Source organism: Frieseomelitta varia, unplaced genomic scaffold (assembly GCF_011392965.1).
Source record: "Frieseomelitta varia isolate USP_RPSP 00005682 unplaced genomic scaffold, Fvar_1.2 scaffold_322, whole genome shotgun sequence".
Lineage (NCBI taxonomy): Eukaryota > Metazoa > Arthropoda > Insecta > Hymenoptera > Apidae > Frieseomelitta > Frieseomelitta varia.
In genome coordinates this window covers 132,918-155,811 of record NW_025110060.1, presented here as the reverse complement: position 1 = coordinate 155,811, position 22,894 = coordinate 132,918, and the positions used below count along the sequence as shown (strand labels likewise).

General features: G+C 34.5%; 1 protein-coding gene across 14 annotated transcripts in view; it reads right to left on the bottom strand.

Moving 5' to 3' along the window:
- LOC122530035 (mucin-17-like) overlaps positions 1 to 19,796 on the bottom strand; it is a 58,128-nt gene extending 38,332 nt beyond the window's left edge. For 4 of the 14 annotated variants that reach the window (XM_043656648.1, XM_043656650.1, XM_043656649.1 and 1 more), the window contains exons 1-2: positions 19,335 to 19,796; positions 16,326 to 16,416 (exon numbers count right to left, since the gene is read on the bottom strand). In XM_043656648.1, the coding sequence (XP_043512583.1) occupies positions 16,326 to 16,415 (90 nt within the window). In that variant the 5' untranslated portion in view covers position 16,416; positions 19,335 to 19,796. The remainder of the gene's footprint in view (positions 1 to 16,325; positions 16,417 to 19,334) is intronic. The other 10 variants (XM_043656654.1, XM_043656651.1, XM_043656655.1 and 7 more) reach the window with 7 other exon arrangements.
- Positions 19,797 to 22,894: the final 3,098 nt, after the last annotated feature.

Genomic DNA, 22,894 nt, shown 5'->3' with positions numbered 1-22,894 from the left:
AATATTTTTAATAATCCTAGTTTCCTTTACGTTGAAACTTGAAACTTGCAGATGTACATATGTAGATTTTTCTGACTAACTACAGATTTCAATTGAATCAATTCAATTTTGATACCTAAATTTTATCCTATTAGAAAATACAATGACCTTTAACACAATTTCGAGCCTCAAACTAAAGTAGCGTCAACTTTCTATTGAGCCCCAGGCAACAGTGCACTTCATCATTTATCTCCATGCATGATTTATGATTTGCAAATCCACCAACGTTCCTATTATTCCTACGTTACGTGGTAAGGTGATCAAATTTGCAAAGGCACTGTGAGAAATCAGACACTAAATGAAAAATTTACAAATACTTGGGTTAATTAATTTCTTCTCTGTATAATACTTATACTATTAATTTTATCAGTTGCAAACGAATTGCCCTTATTATGATAATTTATAGACACATGAAATTACGGCTTTAACAATTCAGAACTAAATTACTCACTTAGTTTTGAAATTCTAGTTTATGACGAACAGCGTGATATACAAAATCAAATCAACTGTTCTAAATTTGAATAATCTAACATAAATTTCTACAGTTATCTGTAACTCATCAGTACCATTCGAGAGTTAAAGAGTAATGACAAAAAAAAAAAGAAGTTGTGAGTTAATAAACGAGATATGCAAAAAAAGAAATAGAACAAACATTTGTTATTTGATCGATCGATGCGGCAACAGGTATAATTGAGACATTAAGCGAGATTCGCGTTGAAGAACGTACTTTTTCAGTTTAAAGTTTAACAAGATGCAAGAGCAACGAGTTAATTGGCATGATTTAAAAAAGCATTTAAATCCATTACTTTTTCCGGTACTGAGAGTAGTACATTAAAAATATTACGTTGATGCATATAAAATATAATTTTGTATAATCTAATTTTGATTGCAATTTTAATTTCTTTAAGCTGTCATAGATTTCCAATGTCATTTAACTTTCTATTTCATTTGATTTCAGTATTCCAAATTTCTGAGAATTGCCAATCTCAGAATTGAAAAAATCTTGGGACAGAACTATTTCTTCATTTATAAATTTATAAATTTCTTAAAAATTATTTATGAATGAAAAAATTGCTTAGGTGGAGCTAAAAAAGTCCCCAACTTCCCTCAGATGTTAAACCTACGTTTGTAGAAACCTTATTGGCTTTTAAAGACTCAAATTTTTTTCAAATTTAAGTTCATATGAGAAAATCACTTCTTCGACATAATTTAACGTGATTTATAGTAAATTTCTTCTCATTTATTATAATTCCAATTAACGACTGAACAAAATTTAGTGGATGCCAAAATTGGTATGGTAAAATAATTTTGTATGCGTCAAACTAATACATTGTACACGTACATATATACAAATGGACATAAAATATTTTATGTTCATTAAAATTGAGGCTGTGTTTGATAAAATGATTGAGCAAACTATCAAATAAATCTTAATCCACTTCCTGCATCTTTCGAAGACTTCTTGACATTTATTATTATTATTATGTCATCCCACATCTCGTTCACTGCACGTGTTCAGAATTATACGTCTTACGCAAAATAGCATCTGTAGAAATCAAGAGAGAAAGTAATATTTGCATTTATGTTTTTTTTCTTTTTTTTAGTTTTTGGAGATTTTAAATATTATAGAAATGTAAGAATTATCGAGGAGAAGCGACTTGAAAACGGACGTGGAAGAGATCGATTATCACGTCATATTATATGATCACTTTCGACTTAACTATCACTTCCGACAGGTAACTTCCGTCATTTCTCTCGGCATCGATTACAAACCAAAAATTTTAATAAACTCTATTGCTCTTTGTATCATTCGGCGAATAATATTTGTTACTAAACTGCGGATTTTTAAGCGTTTGTAGGAAATTTTTAAAATACAAAATTGCACATGATGTACATAATATGAGAAAATATGTAAAATATCCAAAATACAGTGTCTTTTACGTAAAAATAAAAGAATCATCTACCGAGACTATTCTACTTCTTTAATCATATTTTTAAAGATACAAATGTGCATTAATAATATTAAAATTTCATTAAGAATTTGTTTTTACTGATTTCTTTAAGCTAAAATTTTTAAATATGATAATGAACAGAAGAGAGTTTAAAAGATACGAGATAATCCATTTTATAAAATTTTAAAATAAAAGTAATGAACAGATATGATATTTTTTAATACTTTATCAATTAAAATTTGTTCTGTATCGTCTAGAACGTGCAGTTATATTATACATTCAGTTCTTGTTAATTATAATTCAGCTTTGTGAAATTATGTTTTACCTTTTAAACTTTCTTTCGGCTGTCACGCAAAATAGACGAGCGTTGTTAATTTTGATAAATAAATGTCTAGTGTAAAAGTTATTTACCATTATGCATGTGAACATTTTATAAATATCAATTCAAAACTCATTTCGCGTTCGTACAGGCCAAAGTAATAACTTTTATTTTTTGAACGTTTTTAAATTTTTAGTGCCAAAGCACTTGAGACTGAACATTTTATATTTAAAAAAAATTTTCTAAAGAATTGAAATTTTTTTATATAATAATTTATTTTATAGAAACCAATTGTAATTACTCCACGCCATTAAATTAAAGCTACGCTCACAATGATACATTCGCTACTTATTTGTTTATTTTCGGATTTAAATTTTGAAAGGAATTCGAAAAGAAAGTTGCACATATTATATCACCAATTTCTCCACTTTCTGTCTCGTGAATTTAATCAATTTGGCAAATGAACGACTCAATTTATAACCCGACCATTCTGCATGAATGCTAAAAGCATAAAATTTACAAGTAGTCCTCCTATTTGCGACCACCGAGAGCACTGCAAATTGCAATTCTAAACTAGTCAAGTCATTATAAATTATGGAAATCACGGCGTTAGTATGAATTATGCAGAACTCGCGATCCACACGTTACGCCTAATTTCTGATCCAACCTAAATCGGGCTACTAGATTATCATAATCCTATGAATTATATACACGACATTACATTCCCAAATCGATAACTATTAAGACTTGTGGAACCGAGAATGTGCGTTGCTTTCGATAAAGTCGAAAAAAATCACACCCGTCAAAATAGAATTTATTCTTTCGTCGCTTTCGTCGAATTCGCAAAAACTTGATACGATTCAAAACTGTAAGCTGATAATATACAATAAATTACATAAGGACTGAAAGCTAGGACCAATGAAACCTTAACCTAATTACAGATGTTACAGCAGATAAAGTTGTAAACCAAATGTGTGACGGGTGTGGACAAAAATTGGATTGGGTTATAGAATAAGTAACTTGGTTTTCGTCAGAGTTACATATTCGAGATATTTATACTGAATTTTCATTGAATATATGTTTGAAATAAAACTTTAATCGAACTTCTATATTCTAATTTAACTTCTATGTACATTTTCAAATTGGTTCTGAATTTCAGCAGTATAATCATGATAACTGTATCTCAATACAGAAAATTTTAAAACATAAAGGCTGTTCTACGTCAATGGAACGTAGAGCATAAGACGAAAATCAAAACGAAGGATTTTTAAAACGTACATCTACTAACGATTAAACTCTTTCCTCGATTCTTCTGTCTCTCGCGCGATTTTAAAAAAATATCTACACGACAACTTTCGACGAAGAACGAACCGATTTCAATCCTAAAGAATGCCGAACCTACCGAGAAACCGGAAACTAACTAGCACGAGGAAGTGGTGTGCAATAACAGAGCGAATCCGCGATGAGAACCAACGATTAGCTTTGTTTCTGACGAAAAAAGAAAGAAAGAAAGAAAGAAAGAAAAATGAAACTGAAATTAAAGGTAAATATCGCGTGGTCTCGACACGCAGGCAATCAGCGTTAAAACTGCAAACTGAAATTGCGGGATCGCGCACGAGCGTGCGTGCAATGTGGAAAAAAGAAGAGAGCGCGCTGACAATGGTGAAAGAAAAGTGAGGAAAATTGAGGAGACAGCGGCTGGAGGGATCGACGTGGATCACTTTTACATCGGTCAATTGCCGGGAAATCAAACGAAAATCTGCCCGGCCGTATGAAACGCGAAATAATTGCGCCCGCCGGTCGTTTCTTTATTTTACCTTTGTGCGCTGCTCTCGATTGCATGTGAGGTTACAAAGGAACGCGGAAACACACACCGTGTGCTGCTGCTGCAGCTCTTCTGAAATGGAAACGTTTCTTCTGGTCGAATCGTCATAACGAGACATACGAGCAATTTCAGCAATAATAACTTCCACAGTGGGGAGGGAAATAAATGATACTAAAATACAGATAATCTTGTTATGTAACGTTTTGCAACGTTTTGCATTATTTGTCGTCAAATAATTAGGCATTGGAGCGGTTCATGAAAGAAGTGCACGTACGATCTGGCTTGGAAATTTAAAGAAGATTAAGGAAATAACGAACTGAAATTTTAATCAATGTAGAAATTAATTTGGCACTTTTGTTTTTAAATAATCTTGCCATTTATGTATCGATGTTGGAATTATTCTGATGCAGGAAGATGTTTTTGGATTATTCGGGATTATTGTTACATTTGAGAGGAACTTTCATTTAATAATTGTTTAAATTCTTCGAATTTTCAATTTTTCAATTTTTATGTCGCGTTATTCTTGGTCTAAGATACATTTAAATTACTATTGGTAAATTTTTAATTGAAAATCGGAAAGAATACAGGTATTGTTTCTTTCAATCATTTAATGCAAAAGGCACCAAATTGATCTTCACATCTAATAATTATGTTTGAAGATCAAATTTTGACTTTTTGAAGAAAGTAAAGATTGCTCCAAACTTTTTGAACGAGATTGTATTATGTTATTTACTTCTTCGTCGAAGTTGAAAGTGATTAAAAATCTTCGAAACGTGATAAATGACACGAAGTATAAACAAGAATGTTCCTCGATGTTCCATAATAAAATTACATCTAACGCTCGATGCACGTAAGAAGCTAATTTCAAGAGTTATCGACGCTCAGCAAATGGAAACAAAAAAGGATCGGGACGATTCAAGCGGTTTCTACGACATTTTGCTGATAATTATCTCGGCAATAGCGACAGACGAAGAAAAATACGAATATACAGCGAGAAAAGGAAAAAAATAAGAACAGCGCGAATTTCAGGAAGCCAGCCAAAGTAAACGATGCAGAAGAGGCGCTTTCTCCGATGGAAAACCTGATTTAGATTACGCTTATACACGCTTGTGCAAGGTGCTGCATCCACCAATGTGCACGGTACGCTCGTACGTGCTTTTACACGACCAATAGTAGACACACGAAGGAAAAGGTTTGGCAAACACGCTGCGATGCCTCTGACAAATGAACGTCATTCGCGATTCGTTGCACGACTAGATCATTGCGACGTCTAGATACCTGGAGAGACGAAGATCTCTGAACATTTTAAGAACTCCAAAAGAAGCAGAAAGAGGGGAACATCGATATCGCTTTTTAATTTGATTCGCGAATGATAAACATAGAGAAACTTGAAAGTCAATTGCGTGATACATATGTTGAATATTTCGTGTTTGGAAAATAAAAAAATGTGTAGAAAAGAGGCGTTTCAAACCACTTTGTGAGATTAAATTATATACCAAAATATACTGTAGAGAATACCAATGATGGATAGAGAAATTTGAAAGTTAACTGCGTGATAGCATTCGCGTTAAAATATGTATAAAACGTGTCAAATCACTTTGTAAAATCAAATCATAGGCTAAAGTATACCCAGTGAAATTGATTGCAATTTATTTTTATGAGAGCTTACTATTCGATTGCAATCGTGCCTGGATAAATACACACGTGATACCCGGAAAGATGGAGATGAGCGTTCGAGAACATTTCATATTCGACAATGTTAACATCGCTTTTTTATTTGACTCGCAAATGATATATGGTGAAACATATATTGCGAAAAGATCGGAATGAAAAATTATACATTTTTCGAAAGTTCATTCTATAAAAATTCTTATAAAAATCTACGAATTCGATTGCAATCTTAGAATTGGAACCATAAACCACAAAATAATTCACCTTAACGTGTTAATGCCAACTACTCATGATGCAACAGAAAGCACGTAATGCAACAGGTTAGTAATGCAATGAGACATATCGAACGTAACTACACCTGCAACAGGATTAAAGACGGAACATACAAATAAGCACTTGCTCTTGGTTTCCATCACTAACCGGTCTTTCATAATGGACACACTATCATAATGGATTTCGTCGTTATTGAAATTGTTGACGAAAGCAATTTTTCTTTGAAAAATTTCTAAGACTGTGAATTAAAAGTCAAGTACGGTTATTCAGGTGAGAAAATTTTCAGACGATAGAATGTTGTTTTCCAATATCGAAGGGAACGATAAGAGTTACAAAATAAAAATCTGTCGTTTGAACATTAGCTTTCTATACGCCTCAAATCGGATAGTTTGTATCAGTCTTTATCACATATTAAAGTTTCTAGCAAACAGATAACTCAATAAAATACTATAAAATGCTATCTATAATCTTTTGATTAACAGAGATAAGTTTTTACCAACGTCTTCAGCCTTTTACACGTTTCGGATTGCTTCACGGTTAATTCATGCGATTATGCATTTCCGCGTAGAATCGTTACTCAACTGCGTATGTTAATTAAGTTATTATAAGCAATGCGTTATAAAAAGCAAAGATTATATAATGAAATTTCAATATTCGAATTATGAACAACCTGCACGTATATAAGTTACAATTATCTATTGATCCACAATTCGCAATCAATATCTGAAAGTATAAAGTACTAATAAATATGAATGAAAGAAACGATTCATATTAAGAAAAATTCACCAGCTATCTTTTCTCGTCAAGCAAGTAATCTGTATAGCAAGTGAAGTAAATCTGCGTGGATATCGCATTATGATCTAATTTACTTCATGATCTAATTTGATATTGTTTTGCTAGATTATTCAGTAAGTTTCACGATTAATGCTCCTGAGATTTCAGTCACATGCTCGAGGAATTCCCAAGAAATTGTCGAGAATGCCGTTAGATACAATTGGGCCATGTAGCGCGCAATAAAATTTCATATGTATTGTATTTTATTAAAATATGTGTGTTTCTCCTGATTTCTTTTTAACTCCTTCATCTCAGACAATCATATATGTGGTCAATATATACTTCCACTCAAAAGTTTCAGAATATTTTTTATTTTTGACGTTCAATAATTATTGTGCACAGTAAAACGTTTAAATTACATATTTATTTTATAATTTTAAGATCCTTTGTATCATTTCATAATTATAATTCTATAATTCTACTTTAGAATCATATTCTATTAATTATAATTCTATAAATCTACTTTAGAATTATATTCTATTAATTATAATTCTATAATTCTGTAATTTTGTAATTCTACAGACTCTTTGTATTGTTTCATTTTTCCAGTTATAAGACAAATATAGTATACTTGTTCTAAGATTTTTGAGCAGGGGTCATACGTATACATACATATCACCATATTCTTTCAAGAAATAAATTTGAGGGATTAAAATTCCTCAAAAACCTGTCGAAAAAATTTCAACGTTGCTGAAAGAAAAAAACGATCCAATTAACAAACCTGCCTCGAATAAAAAAAAAACTTGTGTGTTTCTCCTATTTCTTTTTAACTCCTTCATTTCAGACAATCATGTGTGGTCAATATATACTTCCACTCAAAAGTTTCAGAACATTTTTTATTTTTGACGTTCAATACTTATTGTGCACAGTAAAACGTTTAAATTACATATTTACTTTATAATTTTAAGATCCTTTGTATCATTTCATAATTATAATTCTATAATTCTACTTTAGAATCATATTCCATTAATTATAATTCTATAAATCTACTTTAGAATTATATTCTATTAATTATAATTCTATAATTCTATAATTTTATAATTCTATAACAGACTCTTTGTATTGTTTCATTTTTCCAGTTATAAGACAAATATAGTATACTTGTTCTAAGATTTTTGAGTAGGGTCATACATATCATCATATTCTTTCAAGAAATAAATTTGAGGGATTAAAATTCCTCAAAAACCTGTCGAAAAAATTTCAACGTCGCTGTAAAAAAAAAAAAAAAACGATCCAATTAACAAACCTGCCTCGAATAAAAAAAAAAACTTTGCCCTGTAATATGAAATTAACAGTTCTCGTTAAACGAGAGAGGTCGAGATATAGGACCGAAGGTGACAAAAAATTAATCAAACGAAAATAACAGTCTTCGACCTATTATATACCTGATACACTCTAAATTCTTTTCTCATTCAGCAATAATTATCAATCACGGATATCGATATCCTTCCGACCAAACTGATAACACTAGAAATCTCGCGACTAGAGAGTCGACAACCTTGTACCGTGCACCTTGTTCTGCAGGACGATCTATACTTAACAGATTCACAGATCGATATACGAGATGCTGTCTTTTATAATGATATGCAACCAGCGAGACGTTTAATGACGTGATTACGAAATATCGTCGTCGAGGCATCATAAAAACTGCTCCAGATTAATAAACGTCTCTCTTTACACAATCTCTCCTTTATGTGTAATACCCTCTTCTCTTGTGCAACGCGACATACCGACATGTCGATAAATATGGGTTCCGATTATACAGAAGGTATTTATCTACGCTCTTGATGCGTTCTAATCAGACGCTAAATGTGAACAAACGTTACTTTTTAATATATGCAATTTGTTCGATCTGATAGTGGAGGATAACGTTCGCGCGTGCAGAGAAAGGAAAAATATTTGCCCGCGGCAAAGATTGGAAGTTAATTTGTACTTGTTCATTGGCAAAGAAACAAATGACAATACTGCAAATACCTTTTTCACAGTTAAGCTGCGTTTACATTGGGCAATCATAGCATAAAGCCCAAGTCGTTTACACTATTACCTGATATTTTGTTATTTAACGACTAGCGCAATGCGCAAAGAGATTTGCTGTGCTAGTTAAAAGAAATAATTGTTCGAAAAATGAGTAGAGGAAAAACATGCTGAGTTAGAGAATAAACATGACCCGAATCTATCTAGAAAATTTATTCCATAAACATTTATATGATTTACTGATTTTGACCAATGTTTTCTGTTCAATATATTTATTGCAATAATTTTAATGATTTTCCCGACCAGATGGTTCAATCAAAAATGGACAAATAGGCTACTTCTCTGACTGAACGATTAGAAATCGTTTCAATTGGTTGACATTGTATTTACACGAGCGACTGCGAACAACTTGATCGCTCGATATAAACGCAGCTTTAACAATTGCATTCGCTAGATTTTCCTTTCGTATCGTTAGAAATCATCGAATGAAATTAATTCTGTTGAAAAAGCATTGCACGATTTGTAACGTGCAAACACTCGTGCCGTTTCATAAGTATTCATTCACAAATAATCTTTGAAGTGGATAGCACTTATATGACGACAGAAGAATTCCGACAGACTGCAGGACACGATATAGCTTTCACTATAAATCACTTTTCGCGCAACTCGAGCTCGATCTGCCGCGAATCATCACTCTTGCGCACTATTCATATAATTGTTCAACTTTCATTATTCAAGGTTGTGCTCCCTTGGCAACAAAGATCGAAACGTTCCCGGAAAATCTGCATAATTTAAACATTCGAGCGAGATGCAAATCCCTGTGTTTCTCAACTCAAATCGTTACTACCTCGTGATAAAGTCGATCTGAGCAACGTAAGGTAGACCGCTGTTGTATCGTTATTGTTATTATCATTATTATTGAAGCAGCTGTCTCGTTGACGAAACGAAATCCGCTGACCTCATCCTGCCGCTTCTTCTTTTCGCATTGCGATTCGATTGCGTAAAACCGAGCAAGGAGCACGAAATGCCGTAACACGGGAAACAACGCCTGTAATAGATGTGTAATTTAGATTAGGGATTCGCGGATGATGTGCATTAACTTTCAGCGAGACCAGCCGACCTTCTCTCCGAAAAGTTTCATCGGCCAATAAAGGAGTCATTAATATTTCCAGATTGCATATCCGCACGCAAAAGGTAAACTTTTTTTTTTTATAAATCTCGACACATTTACGAAACACTAAACGAGTTTGCGCTAATCTCTTTATTGAATTGAACACGCGCCTCAGAGTTCATTTAACGTTGCGATGGAGCATTCACTGTTCATGATCTCTGCGAAATGCGATCATCATTGTTATTTATTGGCCTGTGTATATTTTGAGAATTGTCTAAAATTTCATACTGTCGTTGCGAAATTGTTGACAAGCAGAATGTTGACAAATCGTTTCGACGTTCTGAACATATTTGCAAAGGAGTAAGATTCTATAAAAAAACGCACGCTTTTCGATACTTTGCCACTATTTGTATAGCAAAATAATTAACGTTCTATTTTGTCGTGCGAAACGTGACATCGCGGAACAAACAGGCATTTAACTTTTTCGTCAATCATCAAACGCAAGTGGAACTAACCGTGGCGCACGATGGCCAATATTTCGCTATCAATGAAACATTTAGAGAGACGCAAGCGCTTTTTACCATCATGGAAGTCGGTCACGGTTTATTCTCCAATTGCCCGTACGAACGATTACGAAGCTTCAAAACGCCACATTAAACTTTCGCGATTCTCGGAGTGAAAAAAACGAAGCGATAAAAATTTCAAGCGTTCGAACGTTCACGTTAAAATGCAAAGTTATCGTCGCCGTAATTGCATTTCTCTTTTCGAACGTAAAAGCTACACATGAATATTCATCGTTGGGAAAAGTGTAAAAAGTGGTCGATATTCGAGTCGCGCAAAAACGGGAATAACTATCAATTATATACCATACATCGAATTAATTAGTCGCATCTAGGGTGCAGCACACCGGACGAACTGATCGTTTCAAGTCGAGCGTTTTCACGATCTTGGCGTACTTAACGAGCTAGCGTACTAACCGACACCGTATCGAAATTTCAGGCGGATAATCTTGAAAAATGCGCGCTCGTTGTAACGTATAAAGTTTAACAAACGGCTGATACCTGAGCACTTTGCACAACGGGTGGATGGAACGGAATTCTCGATGGTTCTCGAGAAAATTCGTAAACTATTCAAAGATCCAGAAAATAAATAATTCCTTCAAATTAACCATGATGGATAAACGATCTATCTATTTTCTTTTTTTTTCTTCAATTGATTAAATACGTGAATTTAATTGTCGAAGAAAATTGACTAAATTTCACTAGTATGCTCTATTTATATTTTCATACTTTCTGCATTTTCTGTTCTTCTCTGTCTATTATTAAAATTCCCATAAAATTCTTCTCGAGCCTAAGGAAGTATTATAATCCAACGGATATCATTAAAATACACGTAGATCTTAGTATGTAAAATCATTTGCATATTCCTCGCTCTCCACAAAAAGAAAAAAGAAAAGAAAGATACGTGAGAGATACAAGTGAGTTAAATGAGCTTGATATATTAAATTCTGAGATAAACGTAAAACTCGGAGAGTTTTTCCATCACGGCTGCAACTCGAAACAATGTCACCGTCCAATGACACGCATAATCGCGTCCGGTTGAACCCTCTCTACTCTCGTTCAGCGATCCAACAGGCCAAGACCTAGCTGTCTCGCACATGGTTCGTCATGCGAAAATATCTGGAGCGAGTGGAAAAGCGCAAAATTTACGAGCACCCGATGTATTATTTGCCACGAGAGATCGGCGGCGCACGACTAGGCGTGGTCCACGCGGACCTGCAGCTCTCTTTTCTTCCTTTCTTCTCCTCCGCGTTCATTTCTGTCCGTATTCTCTCAGCTATCTGCCATCGAGTCACTTTTCAGCACCGCGATCACATTCGCGGGCTCGTTCGTGCACATAACGCATAAGTAATGCAATCCGCTGGTGTTTCCACGATTTTCGGCTCAACACGTGGACTGTCGGATCGCAGCAATTGTTGCTTTTGGGTATAATTTTAATAAGAACATGCCACGAGCTGTTGCGTGCACCGATAATCCGGCATTTAACTGGTCTCAAAGTAATTAGGCAGCCGACTTCAGTTCTTAACTGAAAACTGAAAATTTGAAATCTAAATAGAGACTTGTTTCTCCTTTTTTTTTTCCCTTCTCTTTCAGCTTTTCAATATTCCCACGCTGATGTATAATAAACAGACGGTGTATTTTTATGCAGATTCGTACATTTTGATATATAATTTTTAAAAAAAAACAAAACCTCGGTAGAAAATCCTTTGACGCGTCACGCAAATACTTATCGAGAACGTCGAACTTTAAATATTTTGTATGTTCTTCTTCGCGTTGTCTGTATATACTGCGCAATTTCTGCGATTCTAAATTTTCTAGAAATGCTTCTGAAGTTCGCGATCTAGTGATAAGATATCCGCCAGTGGCGCCAGTTACGGATTACACTCAACTGTGATCCGACCAATATCGTAATGGAAGGAAAACGTAGCGGCGATTTCGGTATTTATGTGGGCGAAGCGAAACGTTTCAGCAATGATTCTGCGAGATGGGGTGGAATAGAGAAGTAATTTCGAAAGGACGAGATATCGATGTCCAATTCGAACTAGAACGGACTTTGATCGATGGAATGGTTCATGGTATTAATGCGACGAGAGTTCGATCGAAGTTTCAAACATTTGATATATGAAATGATCCAGGTAATTGAGATTCATCGCTTAATCCTCGAACACGGCGGTGATGAATTGATTTGAGCACGAAAGGGTGAATAATCGAACGATTGTAATATCTGCATACACGTTTAACATCTTTGATTATCAATTACTGGAAGGGCAAGTTTTCTTCATTAGAATTGAAATTTCGAAATTTCGATCGAACGAGCATATGATTCAATGAAATTGAATCAATTGAAATTAATTTGAAGTTAAAGTTCTACTAAAATTTACATGAAATTCGCTGAACTATGCTGAGATTTCTGAAAATTGTTCAAAGTTATCGAAGATTTCCTAAAATTGGCTAGAAATTTGCTTTCTCGTACGTAGAGATTTATTTAAATTAAACCCAATGTAACTAAATCTAATTATAAAAATCTTACACGCACCACCGTCGTGCGTGTGGGTGTAAAAGGACAAAAATCGGTATTTTCGATCGTTAGAGAAAAAAAAAAAACGTAAAAAAATTCGATATTCTAATAAAGCTTAATCGTGCAATAAAAGTCGAGTGTTTTAATAAATGTAACGTAATAGGTACTTATATTTCCCTTTCCCCTTTCTTCCACGAGTGACCCAGCGAACACCTGAAATGCATCTAGCGCAACGTTTACAGCGGGTCCCCGTTACTTCCCACAGATTAAAACTTTCCAATCGCGGACACGTGGCCAAGTACCACGCTTGTGACTTTGCTGAACGATGAAAGGATCCGTGGCTGTCATTTTTTCAGCTAGCCAACACGTTTCGATAACCTTTGCGGCGAAGGAACGTCCGAGATGATGCTCGTTACGATTGCACAGCGCGTAGCATCGATAAATCGATTCAACGACGATCTCCTTACTTCTTCTCCTTATTACCGCGGATTTTGCAGATTCGTATTTTCGGGAATGTGGTTTAGAAAATTACGAAATAACTTTAGAACAAATTGGTTTTCAATTTAACCATAAAACAATATTTTTGGGTAAATAATTGAATGAACAGAGAAAAAATTATTGTACGTAACAAATATTGTAGAAAGCATCATACTTTTATGTAGTATTTTTTATATTTCGTGCAATTTTGCATTCCGGAATTTCCTATAAATTTATATCTCGCATAAAATTCCGCGGTTTAGTTATATGATACGTAGATTTTGAAGTTACAAAAGAATATTCGTTCTCGTTGCGATTATTCGTGAACGTCGGCCACAATTTGAAAGCAAAACGCGCTGGAGTTACGTGTAAATTTTACTCAAGTATTATAACCGCTTCATAAATCAGAATCACTTTCTACGTTATATTTATAAGCTTGGAATATACACACATTTCGAATAAAATTTCCATTGAGCGTATAGCGACATGGCCAAAAGTTTAACTTTTACTGTATTTGTGTTTTATACTTACTTATATATTATATTATATATATAATATATATTATATACTTCACAGTAATAAATTACTAATAAATATATATTATATACTTACTTTTATACGTCGTTATACTTAATATTTCGTTATACGTTGATTTTCCAATACTTTTTGGTGATTGACTATTTTTATGTATACTATATTTTCTATGTATACTATATTAAAATATTTTAGGTAAGAAAATCACTGTTATATCAAAAGATCCATGTACATTATAAAATATTCGAACGCTTTTATTCCAGATTGTAGATCATTAACAAACAAAAAAGTCTTAACCTTTCAAATCAACGATATAATTAAAGTAAACTATCACTCCTAAAAGAAGGTCAAAAATTTAAAGAAAATATTCATTTCCTATATACATTGTACTAAAATATTCTAAGCAAGGAAATTATTACGATATTAAAAGATTTATGTATTTCACACACATTTCACGTCCGAACTTTTAATACTATAAACTTCAAACATCGTACTATGTTCGACTCCTACTATTCAAAATAACCTGATGAACTACTTCTAATCATAATTGCCGAATCACAGAACAATATCAAGACTCTCGGAATTAAATTATCGATAGCAATCACGATAGAAACCACCGCAGAAAGAAGTGCCACCAACTCGATCTTTTTATCAGAGAAAATGAAATAAAAATTGAGAAAGACGAAAGAAGAAAAAAAAAAGAAACGAGAGGCAGCTCATTTCATGGAAAGTGAATTCATCGATCCCAGTCGCTTTCTATCGAGAAACGAACGTCGTATACCGATCTCCTAAGCAATATAATTAACTTCTTTTCTAGTTACAATTTTCTCGTCTCTGCCTCCTCTCGGCCGATCACGGCCCGATCATTTTCTACGTTCGAACAGCCTCGAAATAACAGCTCATACGTACGTACGTAAGCGAAAACTGCCAACATCCGATCCCGGATTTGCCAACGAGGGTTTTTTCGCGCCGGGTTCACGCGATGCCGAAGATTTCATTCGATTGATATCCTTGCTAAATCGCGTGACGCGATTAAGTTAACGTCACGCGCGTCGGAGATGAACGGGAAACGGTGAAACGGGCACGCTGGAGATGCGACCTAACGACAGGAAGCGGAGGAACGCGTCGCACGATAAAACCGTCCGCGATTTCCTTTTCGAATCGCTGTCCCCGGTACGGGCCATTCTTACAAATAACTCGCTTCCTCGATCGTTAATTATCCATACGCAAGTTTGATTACGCGACGTATTCAAATTATAAGGATTGATCCGTTCCAGTGGCGCGGTAGCCTTCGCGGGAAAGAAAACGAGAAAAAAATAAATTAACACTGTCATGCTAGGCACGATACCTGCAATATGGTATCCTTGACACCATATAGAATCGACGATTTGAAGGGAAAAAAAATCGCGTTGCCGAAGAGTATCGCGGATAGATAATTGTAATAAGACGTTCGTATGACGAATGAACATTCTGAGGGGACGTTTAAATAAGAAATTTAGAAAGATAACGTATTATAGAAAATACGATCGCTCACCTTTCTAAAATGAAATGAATGAACACATCGCACACTTATTTGAATGAAAATGACATGTGTTTTCCAAAATGGAAATAATTAGAGATTATTTTATTAATCAAAGAAACGACGTGATTGAAAATAACTTCTATAAAATCTGCAATAAGATATTTGTATTTGTCGAATATAACATAGTGTTACAAATCAGGGAAAGCTGATTAGCCAAATTGTGAAGATAAATGAATAAGATTTTGTGTCACTGAAATATATTCTCAAAATGATAATTCTGAAAGTTTCTTGAATTGTCACTTTCACTACAAGTGTGTAATACGAACTGAATATCACGATTAAAAAAAAAGTACCGAATAAAAATAAATTGATTTAATTAGTGAGCTCTTAATTAAAAGTGGAATCGCCAAATCATTCATACACGCACGTGATAAAAAGCAATTCCATTGTCCTATCAGCATCCTTCACATTTATTTAATACAGTGTAATATTTATAATCATTGAATAATATCTCGATGTGCTATTACGTAACAAAATGTATGCAACCTAGAGATTTCATACGCTCTAGTAACAATATTTACCGCACTGTTAACGAGCATGAAGTCATAACGCTAAAACAACCGAAATTGTTCATTAAACGTAATTAACTTCTTCACTTCTATCTAAATGTAATCTTTGTGCGGAGTTGGCTCGTTTATGGCAAATTCTTTACTCACCTGAGCACCGCGCTCACGAAGACCTTCGGTCGTGACGAAAAGCAGCACCACTAATGCCACCGCCGTGCACCACGAAAATCTCCTCACCATTCTGCAAAACAACACGTGAGATACTTTAGTTACATTTTCTTCTTGTTTTTTTTTATTTTTTTTTTTTAACAACGCATTCGTATCGATTTTAATATTAATAAAGCTTATTTCTCAAGTGGTATCATGGGGTCACAAATGACTATAATACAAAAATAGTACAAGGGTATGTATATTAAGGCACTTAATTTTATTTTATATATTATACCCTGAGGAAAGTTAAATCGAATTTGAAGTAATAATCGAAATTAAACGGTGTAAAGTCTAAATTTTTGTGACTCCTATGACTACCAGAATCATTTTTTAATGCTTAAAAACCAACAATCACGTTACTTATGGACTGATATTACGTTTACATAATTCTTGAACGTTATTTCACGGCTTGGTCCTTAATGAGTTGATCTATTATTTATAATAATATTTCCTTATATGCTGTTACACAAATCTGCAATATATTTTCGGATCTCCCTATACACCTGAGATCTTACAATACATGCGTGTGAAAGTCGAGCACCACCTTCCACGTTTAATTGTAAGTCTACTTTTACTCGTATATAATTCTCGGCCTATTAACCGGCGCGTATAATTCTCAACAACTGTACCATAACGTCGGAGAACACCCACTAACAATAAGGATCGCGTTGGAAGAGATCCTCGATGATTTTTCGTGTATCGAGTCGAAAAATCATCGCTGATATCAAATTATATCATTCTGTCTTGTTTCGGCTTGGATTATTTTTACATTGTCAAGGATGAATACGCAATTATCCCCTTTGTTTCTATATCAAAAAGATCGATCGGAGCATTATTTTTATCTCGCAACGTTGTACCAGAACGCCTTCGCCTCTCTATTTATTCCATTAAAAATAACAACTGACACGCTGTCATTTAATAATACCGCCGATCGTTATTCCGCGATATTCTGAGAGATACAGATTCAAATTTCTAATTCTCGTTTACGCAGAGTAGTTTTTATTAATATTCGGACATCGTGATGTTCGAGAGATTATTGCTCCATGTATTCGTTAATATATTAAATATTTATTCCTGTTATTAGAGGAACAGAGAAATTCTAGAAGATTTAAAAGTAGAATCAGTATTACTTTAATCCACTAGAAAAGAACATAATTTTCTTAATGAAGCTGTTTTGTGACATTCCTCGTTTCATTCTCTTACTCTTCCATTCGTTACATTATAAACGGCATAATTCCCTGCGAAGAACATTCTTTACAGTTATTAAATCGTTACATAGAACTGAACTCTCAATTATTTAAATAGAATCGTAGAATTCAACTAGAAAAGTTAGTAAAAGGAAAATGCCTCGCTAATTGCAAAGGTCACTGCTGCTTTAAGCGTGTGTTTTGTCTCGTCCAAATTAAGTGAATAAAAAACCGGTTTTCAGATGTGGAGGATTTGACAAACGGCAGATCTAACGAGGTCGTCTCAAGTACGCGGCTAGTCGTGATGATCGTGAGCACTCTCGATCCCTTTTCCTCCGTTGGCGCGAAGAAAAGGAGAGGAGCATGATCAAGATCGACTCTCAAGATCAAGATCAAGGACCGCGCAACTTCTTCTTATTCATTTTTCACCTCCAAATGTGCCAACGTTATGCAATAATACATACCAATCAAAATTGCTCTGGTAAATCGAATCGAAGGGTTAAATTTGATTTGATAAGTTAATATTTTTGTCGACAATCAGATGCGACAAGATGTTGAAAAGAAAGAAGAAAAGAAATTCGTTAATTCATTCGTAATATACTGCGATCTCCGTTAACTAAAAACGTTCTCGAGAGAACAGTGTTCCAACGTTCCTTTTCACGATCGTTCGTGCGCACGAATCGGTTACGCGCCAGTCGAAAGTAAATTCTCCACGATACGTTATGTACCAACTGCACGTATCAGGTTGTGCCCGCAACTGTAAAGCATATTCCGTAGAGAATTATATCCTCGATGGAAAGTAGAATTTTTGTAAAAGGACCGATTGTTTATTTTTAAATAGAACAATTTATTTCAATAAAATTAACTCCGAACTAAACGCGAACCGTTATTATATTTCACAGCCGAGGGTGCGTTTCTCTTAACTTCGATGTATGTACAAGAGATATTTATTTGCAATTATTCAAAAAGAGATAGAGAAATGGCGAAGTAAGGAAAGAAATTTCTCGGAGTCACGTTGCTCACGCACCACTGATCCCGAGGGCAATTTTCAGCGTTGTTGTCCGATTTAAATTTCCGTGACGTGCTCGAGGAAACGGGCCACCGATCCCCGTCACAGAGAAAAGATTATTTCGGCCCGGTCCGCTCGGGCAATCGGGTTTTATGTAAGAAACGCCGGGAACATCTGGAAGTTCACGCGCGTGAAAGTGGACTACCAAGTTACAAGCAACGGTCAGTTAATTCCGCGGCCGCTCGGTTAATATTCTGCAACTCTAGCCGGTTCCCGGATCACGGAACTAACTTTTTTCTATTAACCAACCGTGATTCGAACGGGTTATCCGTGCATTTCTCTGTTACGACTGCTCGCAGAAGTACTACTTCTCGATATATATCAACAATACATTCTTCCTCCACACGAGCCACGACTTCTTGACCGATGAAAATTATCTTAACTTCGCGTTATTAACGTCGAACACCAAGACGAGTATTTCTGAACGACCTGATCAAACACGTCCAACACAGCGATTGCACAACTAGTTTAAGGACGATCGTTCCACGCTCCTTGTTATCGTTCGTCGATCTTGAGAACTGATTGCATCGGGCAACGATAACAAATCAAGAAAGAAAGAGAAATAGAATAACAATTTAGGAAACGTATCTTTCTTTCCTCTGTTTCAACACGAGACGACCTTGCCAGGTTTCGTTTCACTGGACGACTCATGGTTTTCCCATGGCAAGACAAAAGAGCCTGAATTCCACTCACCTTGCAACTTCTTAGACGCGTCCGATCCAATGTTTCATTTCCAATTCACCTGGCTTGTCCGTGGTTCCTCCTACACCCCCAGAGTAAGTCAATCGAAGCGGGCACTGGTTATCAGAATCAATCACAAGGATCACAAGGTTCGTCAAATACGTGTATCAGGAGAACGATCGACTCGATTCGTCGATTGCGTCAATTCGGCGACGTTCAGACACGGGGAGAGTTTCTCGGAAATCACTGAAGAATATACGATAGGATCCAAGTGTTGTTATACACGGTACACGCGACTCGATCAGGTCAGGTGGTAACGATCGACGCGCATCTTCGCGAGATATTCGCACTCTGCACGTTCCAGGACGTTAATCGACGGAATGCTCGGAGACAAATGGAAGTCGATCGAACGACCGCCGTGTCAAAAAACCTGCCTTTAAATGGGGGAGAAAAAAAGTGTTCGCTCGATCATTTTCCCTTTCGCCCGACTCCACGCCACCACCACTGCCACCGCCGCCACCACCACCACCACCACTACCACTACCACCACCGTCATCGCCACACCACCCAAGCGTACTCTGCGTCCTACATGCTGCCCCTACCTCCGGCTACTGGTACCACGAAAGCCTCCCCTCCTGCTCAAGTCGCAATCGTACCTCTTACTGACTGATAGATATTTTGATATGCGTGACTTCTCGCGTTCCGAGAGCACGTATATTTATTTACCTGCTGCGCTGCGTATATTTGGATTATCGAACCGAGCCGAAACCGCGAAACGGGGACGAAATTAAAAGTTGCTTCGACCGGGCGACTTCAAGGATCGAATCTCGAAGCAAATACGATTTCTCTTGCGTTCGAGAGAGAACGAAATTGAAAGGATATATTAATTTTTGTACCAACCTTCGTTTAATTTTTAACGCGGGGTTAAAAGTATCTTTGGTACGAAGATGTATGTGTACATCTGAAAGTCTCTTTTTACATGATTCACAGTTACATTTTCTGTGATCTTTCTGCAATCTTTTTTTACGCGATCTGTTCACAATTATGCGGTGAAACAGAGCGAGGGTATCGAAGACTAAATCTTGTAGAGTAAAATGGAGTAAGATAGAAGATACTTTAATGACAGCAGTTTGTTGCACAATTAAAAAAAAGTGACAACGAATAAAATCGATTTCTTAAAAAATATTAATCTTGTTCATTCGTAATGTAAAAGACATCTCGATTGTCACTTGAAAAAATAACTAAAAGTCTTAAAACGTTGTATTCTGTATATTTTATACAACTGCGAATAAACTACACTTGCTTCTTTATGAAAATTCCATCACACAATCATTTTAAAAATAAAATACACCGTTTAAAAGGTATTAACTTTGCCAATTAAAGTTTCATTTATTTTCGCATAGAATTTCTTTTTCGATCAACACAAAATTTATATTATCCGATTAAATCGTTGGCAAATAATATCAGTGCAATTAATACCGTAAAATGAATTTTTACCGTTCATTCAAATTCATCAAAGAAATATTTGCAATATCTCCTTACATTTTGTTCTTATAAAATGTGACACAATTAATCGATTGAATGGGCAATATAATAAGTGATCTAGAATCTCGTCCAGGGATGCCTTGATCTATCGACACGGATAACTCAATTTATTGTATATAATTTTACATTTATATTACCCATAAAATACCAATAAAAACAGACATCTTGCAATCTTAATTACAGTTGTAGCAATTCTAAAGCATCTTGCTCGAACATTTTCATCTCTTATTATTTTAAAATCAGTTATTGCACAAACTAAACTGTCATTAAAAATTGCTTTATTTGGGGCATGATATTTCGTTACAAATCCTTGATTAATTGTCTAAAATCAAGTTCAGTGATTTACAAAAGTGTATTTGATCAATGATCTACATGACATCCGGCAATAGATTTATATTCATAAATAATAAGAATGTTGGAATATTAAATTTTTTTAAATTAGGAATAAGATTATTAATTCAAATAGAATTAAGACGCTCGAGAATATGAATTAATAATAATCAAATGTATAACTTGCTTATTACTAATCATGCCTTTTAATCATTTTTTTAATCATAATAATTAGAAATTTTTTAATTCCTATAACATTTGGATATAATCTAATATAACTTTCCTTTAAATAAATAATATTAGATTTTTGTTATTATTAACAAATTTATTTAATCCAAATAGAACTGATTAAGCAGCTGATTGTATCTTTTCATTCATCATGCTCAATTAATTTTGCGATTTTTCCTTTACAGATAACTGGAATTTCATGCAAATTTGACTGCAACAATTATAATAATTCATTTCAGGTTACAACCAAATTAATTTTGTTCTCATGATCGATTCATAAATTGTATTTGTAACAAAATTTTCTGCAGTCCAAATTAATGAAGAGACACAATCATATGAACAGAATAATATACGAGCATATTGAAGATTTTACTATAATTCGATAAAACGGGTAGCATGCAAGCAACGTTAACGTTAATTAATGCAAGAAAAAAAAAAAAGAAGAAATAAAGGATACCACTTCTCCTGAATTATCGTTGTACTGCATTGAATCGCTTTCCCTTGACATTCTAATACAGGAATAAAATCGATCGTTCCAATTCGAAAGTAGATCGCAAAACTGAACAATTACCCTTCCTAATCATACGGCTGCGCGCTTCCTCCGTACACTCCGTAATATAAGAAATATCGAGTTTTCGGGTTACAAACGCATAGAGTGCGTAGTATTAACGGAAAATGAGGTTACATCAAACCCTTTTATAAAGCGTTCTACTTTTCTTTGTGCCTGATATGAAAGGCACGCATACATTAAACTCAATTGTTCGGACAGCAATATAACTGGTTATCGTTGTATGGCAAATGTTTTTGCAATATCAATAATATCTCAAACTGAAGTTTTATACGCGATTTCATTAGATTAAAAACTTCTTTTGAACGTTTTTCTTAAATGTTTAGTCCGTACCAAAACCCTGTATATAATTATCATAATTATGATTCCAGTTTTGAAATTGCACGTATCTATATAATCGTTTTAATTGATTGATTAATATGCTATATTACACGTAGGTAAGAGGAGATCATATTTGATACATATTTTGCACAAATATCTATATCTCATTAATTTCTTCGTGTTGATAAATATCAATGACAGGAAGTTATTGATAAGATATCACTGATAATTGATAAGCTATGCATTAAATAATTCCTAGGAAATGGTAATAGTTATTTGTTACTATTCAAGGATAAGCTTTGACGATGTTTTAAAAATCTACTTACGATTTTTTTATTTAATTTTGAACTCAAAATATAATGAATGAACAAGTAATTAGTATATTCATTAATACTGATAAATAAATCTGTATCTTTTACAAATCTTTATTTTTATTATTAAATCTTGTTGCCTGTTGTCTGTGAAAAATAATTTATCTACTTATCTAATTAATAATTTATCTAATTATCTATGACGAATAGTAGGTAAGTATAATCGTCAATGGACTAGCCATAACATATCCTCAATTTTCATTAAATCT